This window comes from Rhamphochromis sp. 'chilingali' (genome assembly GCF_963969265.1).
Source record: "Rhamphochromis sp. 'chilingali' genome assembly, chromosome: 12".
NCBI lineage: Eukaryota > Metazoa > Chordata > Actinopteri > Cichliformes > Cichlidae > Rhamphochromis > Rhamphochromis sp. 'chilingali'.
Genome location: NC_137939.1, coordinates 3,721,341 through 3,734,385, shown reverse-complemented (window position 1 = coordinate 3,734,385; position 13,045 = coordinate 3,721,341). Strand labels below are relative to the sequence as shown.

Sequence of the window (13,045 nt, the reverse complement as noted above, 5' to 3'; positions counted from 1 at the left end):
AATAAAATACCTGTAAAACTACATAAAGATTCTTACCTACTTATAAAGCTAAATAGTTACATAATAGCTACATAATTCAGCTGTCTTTGTCAAACTTTGTCATTACAGTTTTTATGCTGTTGTAAATTATAATATCAAAAGTTGAGCTCTGGCTGTTTCAGGTACTTTTTTTTGTTCCAAAATGATAGTCCTGTGAAAAATCCCTGACAATTTCTATAAGGATAAAGAGTGTAAATGACAACCAAGTGCTGTTAATCAGATGCATTTGCTTGAACTCCCTTATAAATCAGTTTTCTTGTGTGGAGCATTTAGGTATGTTAAACCAAACAACATATCGGCACAAACACCTCATACCAACTGGTGGAGTGATGATCTGTGCTTGTTTTGCAGCCACAGGAGCCTGGGCACCTTGCAGTCATTGAATCGACAATGAACTTCTCTGTATACCAAAGTATTCTAGAGTTAAATGCGAGGCCATTGGTCTGACAGCTAAAGCTTGTCACAAATTGGGTCATGTGACAGAACAATGAGCCTAAGCACATCAGCTAATCTGTAACAGAATGACTGAAAAAGAGTCAAGATGTTGCAATGGCCCAGTCAAAGTCCAAACTTCAACCTGATTGAGATGCTGTGGCAGGATTTTAAGAGAGCTCAATGAAGTGAAGCAACTTTAAAAAAACAAACAAAAAAACAGTGGGTCAGTATTCCTCCACAATATGAGATTCTGATAAAGCAAAACAAAGCAGAAAGACTTCAAGTTATTGCTGCTACAGGTGGTTCTAGAAGCTACTGAATTATGAGGTGTGTATTAATAGATTTTGAGGCGCTGTAAGACATTTTTTGGGAACCCCGAAATTTGAATAACTTTTTTTAACCTTTAAAAAAATGGAGGCTTTGAGACAGTGTGGTCACCCGAATGCCAATCACTCTCATATCTTTTGGACGTGTACACAATTGACCTCATTTTGGGATAGTATATCCAAGTTAACAGATGACATCATGTCCTATGCATCCCTAAGGATCTCAGGATCTTCCTACTGGGTTTGCTACCCAGTGATTTGATTCTAAAAAAGGAAAGATATATTTTTTAAATCCCGTTGATCGCATTTGAAAAGGCCATAACAAGGAAAATCCTTAAGAAGGATCCTTCCCGAGTAGAGCAAGTGCTAGAGATTATAGAGGAAATACATCTGATGGAGAGACTGACTTTCTTTGTACGACTTAAATGTCATCTTTTTCAACAACTTGGACTAAACGGCATAAATATAAGCACAGGCTTGAAGATTCTGTCACTTAATTCATGATGCTTGGAACAGTGCCCCAATTTGTTCCCCTTTTATTTTTGTTATATTCTTGTCACAATGAAAATTCAAAATAAAAAGTTGCAAAAAAAAACCCTGAGGCTTTGAAAATGAATACAATTAATTGACATTATGATCTAATCCACCCATCCATTCAGCCTAGCTTCTGCTTATCCAAATTCAGGCTGTGGTGGCAGCAGGTTATGCAGGGCCCTTCTTCCCAGCAACACTTTCCACTTCCACACGGGGATTCTGAGGCATCCCCAGGTCTGAAAACAAGAAATACATGCAACAAATTTGAGGTCTACCCCAGGGTCTCCTTCTAGTTGAGTATGCCTGGAAACCATCCAATTGGAAGCCCCAATGAAGCATCCTCACCAGATGTATAAGCCAACTCAATGGAGCCAGTTATAATTTATAATAATTATAAAAATAAATACCATATAAGTAATAATAATGTTTGCTAAATGAGATATTGCAAAAAAAAATTGCAAATATTTGTAAAGACTGACCAATAAAAGTCTGCAGGTTACAGTAATTCAGTATCAACTTTGTCCTAATACTAGATTGAGTTAGATACATGGGTGTGTTGTATTCAGGAGTGCAAGGATTAGCATTTAGGAATCGTTATTGTAGGACCTGTGAACAGTCAGAGTAATAAAAAATAATATCAGCCCTGTCAGACTGGTGAATTAAGATTCTTCATTGTCAGTTTAATTTATTTATACAGGTTTTTTTTTTTAATGTAAATTAGTTGAAAAGGTGGTGAGGTCATGTGTCTGCGATTCGTTTTAAAGCAGCTTGTAGAGACTTCTTCAGGAAGGTCTCATTTAACATCAGGCAGCTGGACAAGGAGTGTTTGTGTGCAGCAGTCACCTGGAAATGCAATCATTTATACGCAGAAGGTTATCACACACCATTTCATCCACTGTACAGACGTTATCTGTGATCCCAATCTGCATACTTACATCAGTGCTGTATTTGGTGAGTACTGTGAGCATCATTTTTGCAAACTTCACAGACTTTGTGAAACGAGGAGCCTGACTGACGAGCTGTTCTGTGAACTGTGTGAAAAGTTCTTCATTCAAGACAGGCTGTTGGGGGGAAACAGGCAAAACAGGTGGCTCAGTGGCAGTGAGTATTATGACTAACAGCTCTTGCAGCTCTTTCCCATGAATAATCACCTGGATTACCTTTGAGTCTAGCAAGCTGTGGATAATAGACAGCACTGCCTCACTCCATGCAATCTTCAATGTCATTCTTTAAAAACAAAACATAAAAAAGCAGGAGTGTTAGTCATTTACTACTAACCATGTGTCCGTTATTATGCGAAGCTTCTTTGTCGCAGCAGTTACAAGTGAAAACAGAACGTAACTTTATACTTACTGAACCACCAGCAGTCTGTAGTGAGAATCCAGGCAGCTTTCTATCAGTCTGCTTAGCAGCTCAGCCTGTGGAGGCCCTGAAAACAAAACAATGTTCAAAAGGATTAATTCATGCTGGGAGCAAAGCCTGAGTAAAAGGAGCTCTATCACATCAAAGCATCTGTCCTGTTAATGTGTACTTAAACCAGAGCTCTGAATCCGTGCCTGCTCTGCTGCTCTGCAACTCTCCGATTTCCCTGAAGCAATCAGTGCACATACACGCTCACCAGCTGGGTCATGAGGTACATCTTTTCAACTGCTTGTTAGCATACATTATCAATCAGTATGAGCAATTGTATCCGTAGAGAGATGAACACATGACCCGCTGAAGTTATAACTGAGCATCGGAGTGAAGAAGAAAGGTTATTTTAGTGACTTTGAACGTGACATGGTAGTAGGTGCAAGCTGGTCTTGTCTGAGTATTTCAGAATCTGTTGATCCACTGAAACAGCTGGAATCAGAGGAGAATGGACAGACTGCTTCAAGCTGGGCACGGCAACAGTAATGTAAATAACCACTAATTGCAACCAAGGTATGCAGAAGAGCATCTCTGAATGCACACCACGATGAACTTTGAAGCAGATGGGCTACAGCAGCAGAAGACCACACTGGGTGTCACTCCTGTCAGTAATCTCCAAAAGTTGATTCTGTTCATCTGGACGTAGCGTTTTGTGGGAGAAACGTTTCGTCACTCATCCAAGTGACTTCTTCAGTCTCAGCTGACTGCAGGTTTCCCCAAATCTTATAAACAGTACATTTGCTGTCAGTAATAACAGGAAATGGGCTCAGCAACACTGGACAATAGGAGATTGGGAAAAATGTTGCCTGGTCTGATGAGTCTCGATTTCTGCTGCAACATTCAGATGGTAGGGGGAGAATTTGGTGTAAACAACATGAAAACACGGATCCATCCTGTCTCGTATCAACTGGTCAGGCTGGTGGAGATGGTGAAGTGATGCACTTTGCAGAAAAACTGATTGACATGTTGCATCACAGTATTAAGAAAAGTGCAGGACATATTTATCACTTTTGCACATGTCACACTGTTTTAACTGAGTGCTTGTAAACACCAGACCTTATTAAATCACATACCATCTTAGCATCTGACCAAGATCACAAACCCGAATGAAGGACATCATTAAGTCATTTCTGTAGTCACTTTCAGTGAAACGTTTTCCTTTCATCTCACCTATGTTCTCTTTCTCTAGTACTGGTCCGATTAGAGCCTGGCACACTGGTCTGGGATAGCGGCTACACAGTGATGTCACTGCGGTAACCAGACACCTGGAGGCCGGCTCTGACAGGGACAGCACCTGTAAGGTGAAACAATATTCTGTCAAGATGAAACACAGCAACACATGTTGCTTATTTTTCATATTCGGTGTTATACCTTCTCCAGCAGAAGGCTCTTGATGAGCGTTGCAGCAGTGCTGTAGCTGAGGTCAGGAGAGAGGGCCAAAACACTGCTGCACAGTTTAGGCAGCGCCTGGTCAGGTAAGCCCGGCAAATTCAGCATGCTGCATAACACCTCCACCTAAACAGGGCAGGTAAGGACCTGGGTTCAGTCCAATCACAACTGCAGATTATACATAAAATATTGATATATTCTCTGGAACCCAACAGAGACCAATAAGAAAATGCCTCTGATACTCACTTAATGGTCCCAACCACTGGTGTCAGTCCTATATTAAATATCTTTTATTCCTCCTATAAATATGATCTTGTTTATAGGAGTGTGTGCTTAAGATACACCCTCAGCTCAGCCCTAAGGATTTTAAATAGTATAACAGATTTAAAAGATTGCCCTGCACCTTCATTCTTTTTAATGAACAGCAGGGGGCGACTCTTCGGGTTGCAAAAAGCAACTCTGGTTTCATGGAAATGTGTGAAAACAGCTCTTTTGCACTTTAATCGACAGTTTCTATCTTGTTGAATAGTTTTATTTTGTAATTTAAGTCAAATCCACCCGTTTTCGAAGTAAAAGCGCAGGTTAAATTATTGAGGACATACTTGGTTTGAGTCACAGTTGTTCAGCACTTTGAACACATCTGTGGAGCTCTGGTCCCACTGAAACACACAAAAAGAATGACAGTGAGACTAAATGTCACTTACTATCTGCACTGAATGAGCTAGAAGAAAATAAAATCTTCTTACCTCCGTCTGACTCTCCAACAACTCTTTTATCTGAGGAATACAGACCTAATAAACACAAAAACAGTAAATCAGCTCATCGTTTTACAACTTCTGCTTCTCTAAGGACAAAACAAACATTGGAATTGGCAGAAAAATTTCAGTGTGGAGAGGGTACCCTTCTTTGTATAGTGGTTTTTACCTTTATCTGTTCAGGCAGGCCACCACACGAACTGTCTGAGGCTGGAGTTTCTGCTGCAACATCACTTTCTGGCGCTCCCAACATTTCCTTGAGAACTCTCAGTTCTTCAGCTGTGACACACTCATTATCATCCATCTTTATCCGTTTACTCTGTGATCCCGTTTCTTCACCATCAGACCCCACGCTGACAAAACTGCCCTTTCTCTTCCTCTGTGTCCCCAGCTCAGATAAATCAGATGTACTCTGGGATTCAAATTCTGCCGTTTGACCACTGAAGCACTTGGTCCATCCTCCAGTTTCAGCAGATCCGATCAAACCCTGGGAGAGCTCCTTTAGTCTTTGGCTGCACGGTGTGGTGTACAGAGGCACCTCACGGTGGGTTTCCAGGTCTCTTTCGAGTTGTCTGCACAGAGCAGTCACCCACGGGTTTGGACGAGAGTCCTGGCTGAGACATTTGATCAGATGGAGTACAGCGGTCCGAGGAAGAACAGAATGCACCAGGTGGATGAATGACAGCAGGTTTTGTTTAAATAAAGGTGGAAACAGGCAGACTAGTGGTTTACTAGAAGAGGTAAGGAAAAACCAAAGAAACCGTCAGCTGGTCTCTGAAGTTGTGTAGACAAAGAAAAAGTTCATGTTTAAGAAAAAAGCAGGAGTTAGAAAAAAACAAAACTGATTTGTGACTATCAGTATTTATGACACTTTTTTTCACAAATGTAAATCATTTTGGGGGAGATTTGTGCTTGCTAAATACTGATTAAACGGACTTCTTAGAAAGGAATTTTGTGAATTTTTCTTAATCAGACTGCAATAAAAGCAAGGAAATGTGGCAAAGGACCCCAGATCTAAAACAAAAGAGGTTAGGAAACACTGATTTGATCTTCACCCTACTTTTCACACGTGTGTGTGTTTACCCTAGAATATCTATGTGAATACTAAACTAACTCTACACTGTTTTTTTCTGTGTACTTTACTCACACGGTTAGAAACTCAGTGTCAGCCTCGGTGTGGGTTATTTCGTCTCTGCACAGTGTTTCTATGAAGCCACACAGTGAGCTCTCGGGGTTAGCCCGTTGCTGCCTGTGGAAGACGCCCAGCGCTCTCGAGGCCCCGGAGGTTCCGGACATCAGTGACCGAAGCAGCAGCCTCGACTGCCCGTCAAATCCGCTAAGAAACATGCCGGAGTTCAGACAGCTGTGTGCCCCATCTCCGGGTTTGTCCTTGCCGTCTCGCCCAGACACCTGTGGCTTCATCCCAACCTCACTATACCGCCACTGCTGTTTACATTTCTTCTTCGACACCGGTAAAGGGCTAGATGAGTTCAACATCGCCACCTAGTGGTCAGATGTGCCACTGGCGACACAGCACGATTTATCCTGCGGCGTATACTAGTTAAACAAAAGCCAGAAATTCCTGAATAGAACGAGATTGCCATCATCTCTCAGTCGTTTCCACTTTAAGTCTTTATTTGGAGACCACAGTGGAGCTACTCAACAGCATAGATAAATGTATTTTTGTTTGCTTAAAGGTTAGACTCGTCCAACTAGCCCATACTTGCCTTTTTTTTTTTTTTTTTTTTTAAATGAAAATCCATTACGTGAATTCATTGTATGGTGTGATTTAGGCACATCCTGACCCCCAGGCCATGTGGGCATACCATTCAGGGAAATGCCCCGAATAGCACAGCACCAATGAAGAAAACAACACTTTAGTGAGACAAAGTGAATCAATGTTTTATTTTTTGTGTACAGGTACAATTTGGTTAAAAAAAAAAAAAAGGACATAAAATCATTTGTTCTTGCCAAAACTGGGAAGTGTGTGACAACTAATCATTTTTATACAGATATCAGACATTAGGACAGTACACTTTTTTTTTTTTAACCCTTGGGCAATTAAAACTACCATCGACATAACACTTTAAAAATATCTAAATGGCCCAAGCTACTAGGGAAATGTCTACATTGGCACGCTCAGAAGTTGGAAGAGAAGCTGACAGTTGGCTAAACACTTAACACATAACAGCTGTAGTATTTAAAAAAAAAAAAAAAAAAAAAAAAATTATAAACCCCAACTAGAAACAAAGGTGTCTTACGCTGAGACCACTAGCCATGAGTTCTGGAGTGTCCAAGTGTGCACAGACTTGGAGACAGGTTCCTGTCTGAATTTAGGAGTCCTTTAAGTGAGATGTACTTTCCACTCGATGATCCTGAGTCAAAGCTACTCGTAGGCTGTTTCAGTAATAATTTCATGAAGACACAGGTGGTTTTTAAAAAGGAAAGAAGAAGAAGAAAAAAAAAAAAAAAGGCAGCAGCCATGCATTTTCCAGGGACCAATGATGGTTATAGACCCCATTCAGTGGTTTCAAACACTGACCAAAAAAGGAAAAAAAAAAAATAAAAGGGGGAGGGAGATGAGCACTCAAACTACACTGTTTTAGTAAGGTAAAAAAGTAAATTCAAGGTCGTCATCATCATCATCACCAAGAAGGGTCATGGCTATGAAGAAACTAATTAGATCCACTCCATCATCTTCATCCTCAAAGTCATCTTCTCCAAAATGCTGCAAGGACAAAGAGAGTGAGGGGAGAGTAAATACACCCTTATCTTAGACACACTAAGAGGGAGGAGAACGTAAAACACTCACGGATCACCATGTAGTTACCAGAAAGGACGCGCTGTGTCGACTTTTGTCATGTCGGTAAAGGCACTCGCTTTTGAAGGGGCAGCATTGGTATCGAGAATAGTAGGTGCAGGATTTCTTACTGGAATCAAACAAGAGGCAGCAGGGAGGGGTCAGTTAAATGTTTATACTGGCTTGAGATGACAAGCAATTTTAAAATCTAAAAAATAAAAAAAAATAGTGTGATTTAAGTGAAATATGCACAGGGCTTTGAGCAGTATATGCATATTTAATTTGTTGTGCATCAGCATTATAGATCCCCTTTCAATTAATACCTAGAGTTCTCCTTTGCTAAATTTTTCGTCATTACTTCTCTTCACACCGATTTCTGTTCCTTTTGCATAAATTTGATTCTAATTGCCATGTTGTAAAAATCTGTGCTGAATCATTCACTCTGTAGCTCCCATTGTTAATTAGTTAGCAATGCTACACCTGTGTTTCAGTACTCTTCCTTAGATATGACATCTGCTGCACACTCCATACTGTTAATATCAGAATGACCTATGACCTAATGAAAATCTTGAAAACTGGTGAACTGTGCCGAGTCGAGTACGTACTAATGGTAAAGGGACTTAAAGGCGCAATAAGCAAAAACAAAAGCAAGTTTTTGCTGAATGGGAGATCTGTAGCAGCTCAAGAGATTCAATTTATTGGGAGGAGTATATTTATTTAAAAAACAAAACAAACCTTTAGAAAGCAACTTTGGACCAAGTTACCATGGCCTAACCCATAGGTGTCAAACTCTGGCCCGCGGGCCAAATTTGGCCCGCAGCCTAATTACATTTGGCCCGCGAAGCCATACCAAATTACTGTTAGAGCTGGCCTACTGGTATTATACAGCTAATATATATATATTGTTTAGTATTAAGCTTTGCTTGTTCCATATTCAGTTTTCCAGCAAAACTTATTTGAGTCCATAAGAAGAAAAGATTCATTCTTATATCTGGAGGAAGATTTTTTTTTTTTCAATAAATATTAACATTAGCCCGCGACTTTGTTCCAGTTTTGAATTTTGGCCCACTGTGTATTTGAGTTTGACACCCCTGGCCTAACCAAAGGATTTAGATGAGTAGTTTAATTCAGGAACCTTAATCTACAGCAAGACTCACTATATAATTTTTTTTTTTAAATCTATCTATAGTAAGAAATCTGAAGAAAAGGCTGGACTATTGAAACTAACATCCACACAACATACCCAGGAAGACAGACTCAAAGGATTTTCTAAACTCTGCGGACATGAGATCTATTCCTCACCTGAATTTTTGCTTGAACTCAGTAATTAGATCTTCCTTTTCTTGTCCTTCAACCCAGTATTTGTGCGGCACATAAAAGGCAGACCTCACGCGGCACTGTGGGCAGCGTCTGAGAAGAGGGAAAAAGTCAATCAGAATCACTTCGAGCCCTCTCTGGTTTTGTCAGATCCTGCTGCCTCCTAAATATTACAGAAACCTACTTTATCACATCCAGGCCGAGGTCTTTGGTCTTCCTCCAGGTCATTATGCATTGTAAACAGAAGGAGTGATTGCAGTTGGGCAAGATGCCAAAGACACCGCTTTTCAGATCAGTCTTTTCATACACTTTGTCCATGCAGATCCCACAGGTCACGTCTTTGCTCCTGAGGAAGGCCTCAGTTTCCTCCTCCCTTCCCTGAGAACCAGAAGCTGCAGCGGCAGCCCCATTCTCTGGGGTTTCAGATGGGGAGATCTCCTGAACATTAATAGAAGGCTTTGGGTTCAGCCAAGTTCTCCTGCTGAATGAGCATGCTTAAGATAACGCAGTCAAATTAAATGCAAACCTCATTTCTTCCATCGCAGGCACCTGCTTCAGCAGCTTCTGAGCTTTGAGACGATCCCAGACCAGATTCTGTAGAGGAAAAGCAAATTAATTAGATCAACTTCTACGTTCAGGTCCATCTACAAACTCATGCAATACCTTCTGACTGCTCCTCAGCGATATTCGCTGGCAGGTGCCCAGTGTCGCATTGAGGGTTTGAGGTATCAGCTGCCAACTCTGATCTGCTGCACTCTTGTTCAGATGTCACCTCAGCTTGCAGAACTGCAGGTTCTGACCCTCGCCTATCAGGTGACGCGTGAGCCACACTGGAGGAGGAGACCGTAGGTACTGAAGCCCTTCTTCCTGCAACAGTTGTGCCAGCTTCAGACTGAAGAACATGGAAAAACCTAGCAGAGAAAAAATATAAGGGATTAAATGATGGATTTTCTTAAATAATAAACATGGGGGGAGAAGGCAGCTTACCTGCAGCGCTCACCATACCAGCATCCACCTTTCTGATAATACCGACATATTTGGGATGAGTGTATGGTTGGCCATTCATGACGATAATTGCATCTTGAACCAAATCTGCAAGAGCCATTTATGAAACGCCTGCAATGAGGTGAAAACCACAAATCGCAAAGTAAATTTCTGCCACAAACCTTTTTTTTTTTTTTTTTTTTTTTTAAGTAGCAAGATTGGTTTTACATGCCGCTCCAGTGATTTGAACTGTGATGACTGCTAGTGTTTATAGGGTTATTTAGAATGCAAGTTCATAACGATGAGCCGCTGGTATTTTATTCTTTATAAGTGAAGATGCTCAGATTTTTATTGAGTGTAACCAGAAAGTATAGGATTAGGAGTGGATCAGACAGCTCAGGCTGAGGTGTTTGGAGACAAAGTTTGAGAAGCAAGGATGAGATGTTTGGACATGTGAGTGAGCTGCTCTGGCCAAGCCTAAAGGAAGAAGCTGAAAAGAGTAGTCGAGCCGTTTTTATAGTTTAGTAAATTCTTACAGGTGGGAGAGAGACTGAAAGCCCTGCCTGACATTAACCAATTTTTTTTTTTTAATTTTTTTGACGTAGTAAAATTAATAATCTGACTTGAGCCTCAACTGCAGAACACATTACAAAGCAGGGGCGGAGCGTGGGGGTGGCTTACGGGGCTTAAGCCCGGGTTGTTTTGTCAGAAGCCCGGGGTATTTTGGAGTGTAATTTTTTCATAGTTAGATGCCTGGCTGACAACTGTATAAAACAAAAAGTACACACAATATTCGAAGCACATAGTGCACACTGTGGGAATTTACGACTGTGCGTGAATCCCCCCTGATATTGGTATGATCCGAGCTCAGGCACTAAGTGACTGAGCGAGGGGGCGGGGCAGCTGCTGCCTGTGTGCGCTGTTGGAGAAACGGAGCCAGCCATACTAAGGAGAGCTTAAGTTTGACCAGGCACCAAAGCAAATCATTCGTACCGTACAAATAATGTAAATATGACGGTGCATCACGAAAGATTGATATCAAACTGATCACTTGACCAATATTACGTTACTCGCTCTTCAAGTGAATCAACAAATGGCGAAATGAAAAGCCGAACAAATGCTATTTTTTAGAGAGTCTTAGCTTACGTGTGTTTATTTCATATTTTCAGTTCTTACCCTCCCCGACTAAATCGGTTTCAGTTATGTACTGAAATATAAGAATGGACATTAGAGGGTTCTTTCAAAGAAAAAAAACTCAGGTAAATGTTATTTTATATATTATGCTTTGTATGTTGTTCAGTATATTTCTATGCAAAACAAGAGGGATTTCAGTACACAGCAGGATATTCACATTTGTAACCAGATATTTACACTTTAGGGAGAAAACATAAAACATTTTTACTGTACAACATCAATTTAGAGTAAACTTTTGTTTTAGATAAATATTGAAATATATTTTGAATTAGTTAAATGTCAGAATAAAGAGAGACAGAGCTGTCTATTTTTTATCACTTTCATTAAATTTAGGAGTACATATACACTAAGTTTATTGTTAATTAATAAGAAAACTCCAGAGGATTCCATTCTGAGCTGAAGAAGCTTCTGATAGGTTCGTAGAGTCCATGTGAGTAAACTGGTGGCACAGCTGTGGATGCATATAAGGCAAAACACAAAGCCTGTTTCTGTGACATGGGAAAATCAAGAGATGTCAACCAAAACACCAGGAAAAGAATCGTGGAGCTCCATAAGTGTGGCTCAGTTTGAATACAATTTGGTGCCATTTGCAATTAAAAAACACAGACAGTTTCTCTCTTTACTCTTAAAGTTAACAAATATGTTTTTATATTTATCAATCTAAAAAAATAAACATTTAGTCTGATTTGATGTTACAATTAAAAAAGTGTTTGTTTTGATCTGAAGAGTGTGTAAATATCTGGTTTCAACTGTATATTTGATGATTGTCAGCACAAAGAGAGAGAGAGAGGAGCAGAGATTGAGATGGAGAATGAGGACAGAACAGAGATGAACAAGAGCAGGTGAGACACACATGTTAGTCAAATGGTTGCTTACTAAAAGTATCACCGTATCATAGGTACTCATGTATCTCGTACCTAGTGTTTCTTTTTAGGTTTGCTATTTTTCAAATTCTATATTTATTAAGTTCTGCAGGCTTGTTTGCACAACAAGGCTAAATAATTATATAAACTTTTCTCAATCTAAATATTGTACTTTGGTAGAATTAAATAAATAAGTGTAGTGCAGGTCTATGATGATTTTTAGTGCTACTATCATCTAGTTCTGATTCTGGTTCTGTCTTGGTTAAGTCCCCCCCTCAAAAAAAAAAAAAAAAAAAATCCTACATGCATACTACCCTTTAGGGCTAAGCCCCGGGTGTTTCAAATGTCTGGCTCCTCCTCTGTTACAAAGTAAAGAGCGAAAATTTTATACGTTGAAACAACATCGGTACTGTATATGTACATCATTAAACAGCTTCAAAAACCGTATTTGTCAATAATAATCATCGTGTACTGACGCGTTTCTGGATTAACTGACGGAGAAGGGCCAAATCCGACACAGAAGTGCGGTCGTAAATCCCACTTACCAACAGCCACTAACTCAGTTAGCTCAAGTTTTGGCTAACATTTCAACATTATATTTAGTCACCTAGCAACACAAAATTTGTACGAATGTACTCACACAGCAACATGGTCTACCACACTTTCTTCCTAAGTTGATGTAATCAAAAGTCACTATTTCACTTTAACGTGTATATTAGAACGCCACACGAAGGCATTAAACTCTGACAAGCTATTTCTCGGTGCTTGGTCCACACTTTCCTCATTTCTAACCCACTCTGTGGGACTGTGAGGGGCTGCTTACCGACAAATGTTTCTACTACGAGCCGAGTCCATCCTCCGTGTGTTTTGAACGAGCCGCCGCCAAGCCTTCACCATCCACGTTATCTAAATAGTTGACAGCTGGTTCCTCGTACCAATTAACCTGGCAACGAACCAATAGAAACGTGACGCTGACGTCAGCACGTTACGCACTCCATT

The 13,045-nt window shown here is 40.3% G+C and overlaps 2 protein-coding genes across 5 annotated transcripts; both read right to left on the bottom strand.

The window, feature by feature from the left end:
* Window positions 1-12: 12 nt before the first annotated feature.
* On the bottom strand, window positions 13-6,385 carry fance (FA complementation group E; the record flags this gene model as incomplete). Of its 3 annotated transcripts, none has more annotated exons than XM_080898133.1 (10): window positions 13-2,177; window positions 2,270-2,395; window positions 2,495-2,561; window positions 2,688-2,763; window positions 3,915-4,038; window positions 4,116-4,259; window positions 4,736-4,792; window positions 4,880-4,924; window positions 5,058-5,619; window positions 6,036-6,385. In XM_080898133.1, 10 exons carry the CDS (start codon window positions 6,383-6,385, stop codon window positions 2,073-2,075), a joined length of 1,656 nt encoding a protein of 551 aa, XP_080754259.1. In that variant the 3' UTR covers window positions 13-2,072. The 3 variants fall into 3 exon arrangements, with proteins under 3 accessions (XP_080754259.1, XP_080754260.1, XP_080754261.1); XM_080898134.1 differs by having other exon boundaries at window positions 2,486-2,561; window positions 6,036-6,355; XM_080898135.1 differs by having other exon boundaries at window positions 2,486-2,561; window positions 5,058-5,502; window positions 6,036-6,355.
* A 423-nt stretch (window positions 6,386-6,808) lies between these two features.
* Window positions 6,809-12,993, bottom strand: mkrn4 (makorin, ring finger protein, 4). Of its 2 annotated transcripts, none has more exons than XM_080899786.1 (8): window positions 12,870-12,993; window positions 9,993-10,121; window positions 9,669-9,916; window positions 9,532-9,599; window positions 9,190-9,443; window positions 8,991-9,098; window positions 7,719-7,818; window positions 6,809-7,616 (listed from the first exon to the last, which is right to left on the bottom strand). In XM_080899786.1, the coding sequence occupies exons 1-8, from the start codon at window positions 12,941-12,943 to the stop codon at window positions 7,491-7,493; spliced, it is 1,107 nt and encodes a 368-aa protein (XP_080755912.1). In that variant the 5' UTR covers window positions 12,944-12,993; the 3' UTR covers window positions 6,809-7,490. The 2 variants fall into 2 exon arrangements, with proteins under 2 accessions (XP_080755912.1, XP_080755913.1); XM_080899787.1 differs by having other exon boundaries at window positions 7,477-7,616; window positions 7,701-7,818.
* Between the last annotated feature and the right edge of the window lie 52 nt (window positions 12,994-13,045).

Coding starts and splice junctions, on each gene's coding strand:
- mkrn4 (XM_080899786.1), bottom strand. CDS start 12,943: ATGGTGAAGGCTTGGCGGCGGCTCGTTCAAAACACACGGAGGATGGAC. Junction 9,099..9,189: donor CTCGGCCTGGATGTGATAAA/GTAGGTTTCTGT, acceptor CCCTCTTCTCAG/ACGCTGCCCACAGTGCCGCG. Junction 7,819..8,990: donor GAGTTCAAGCAAAAATTCAG/GTGAGGAATAGA, acceptor GTTTGATTCCAG/TAAGAAATCCTGCACCTACT.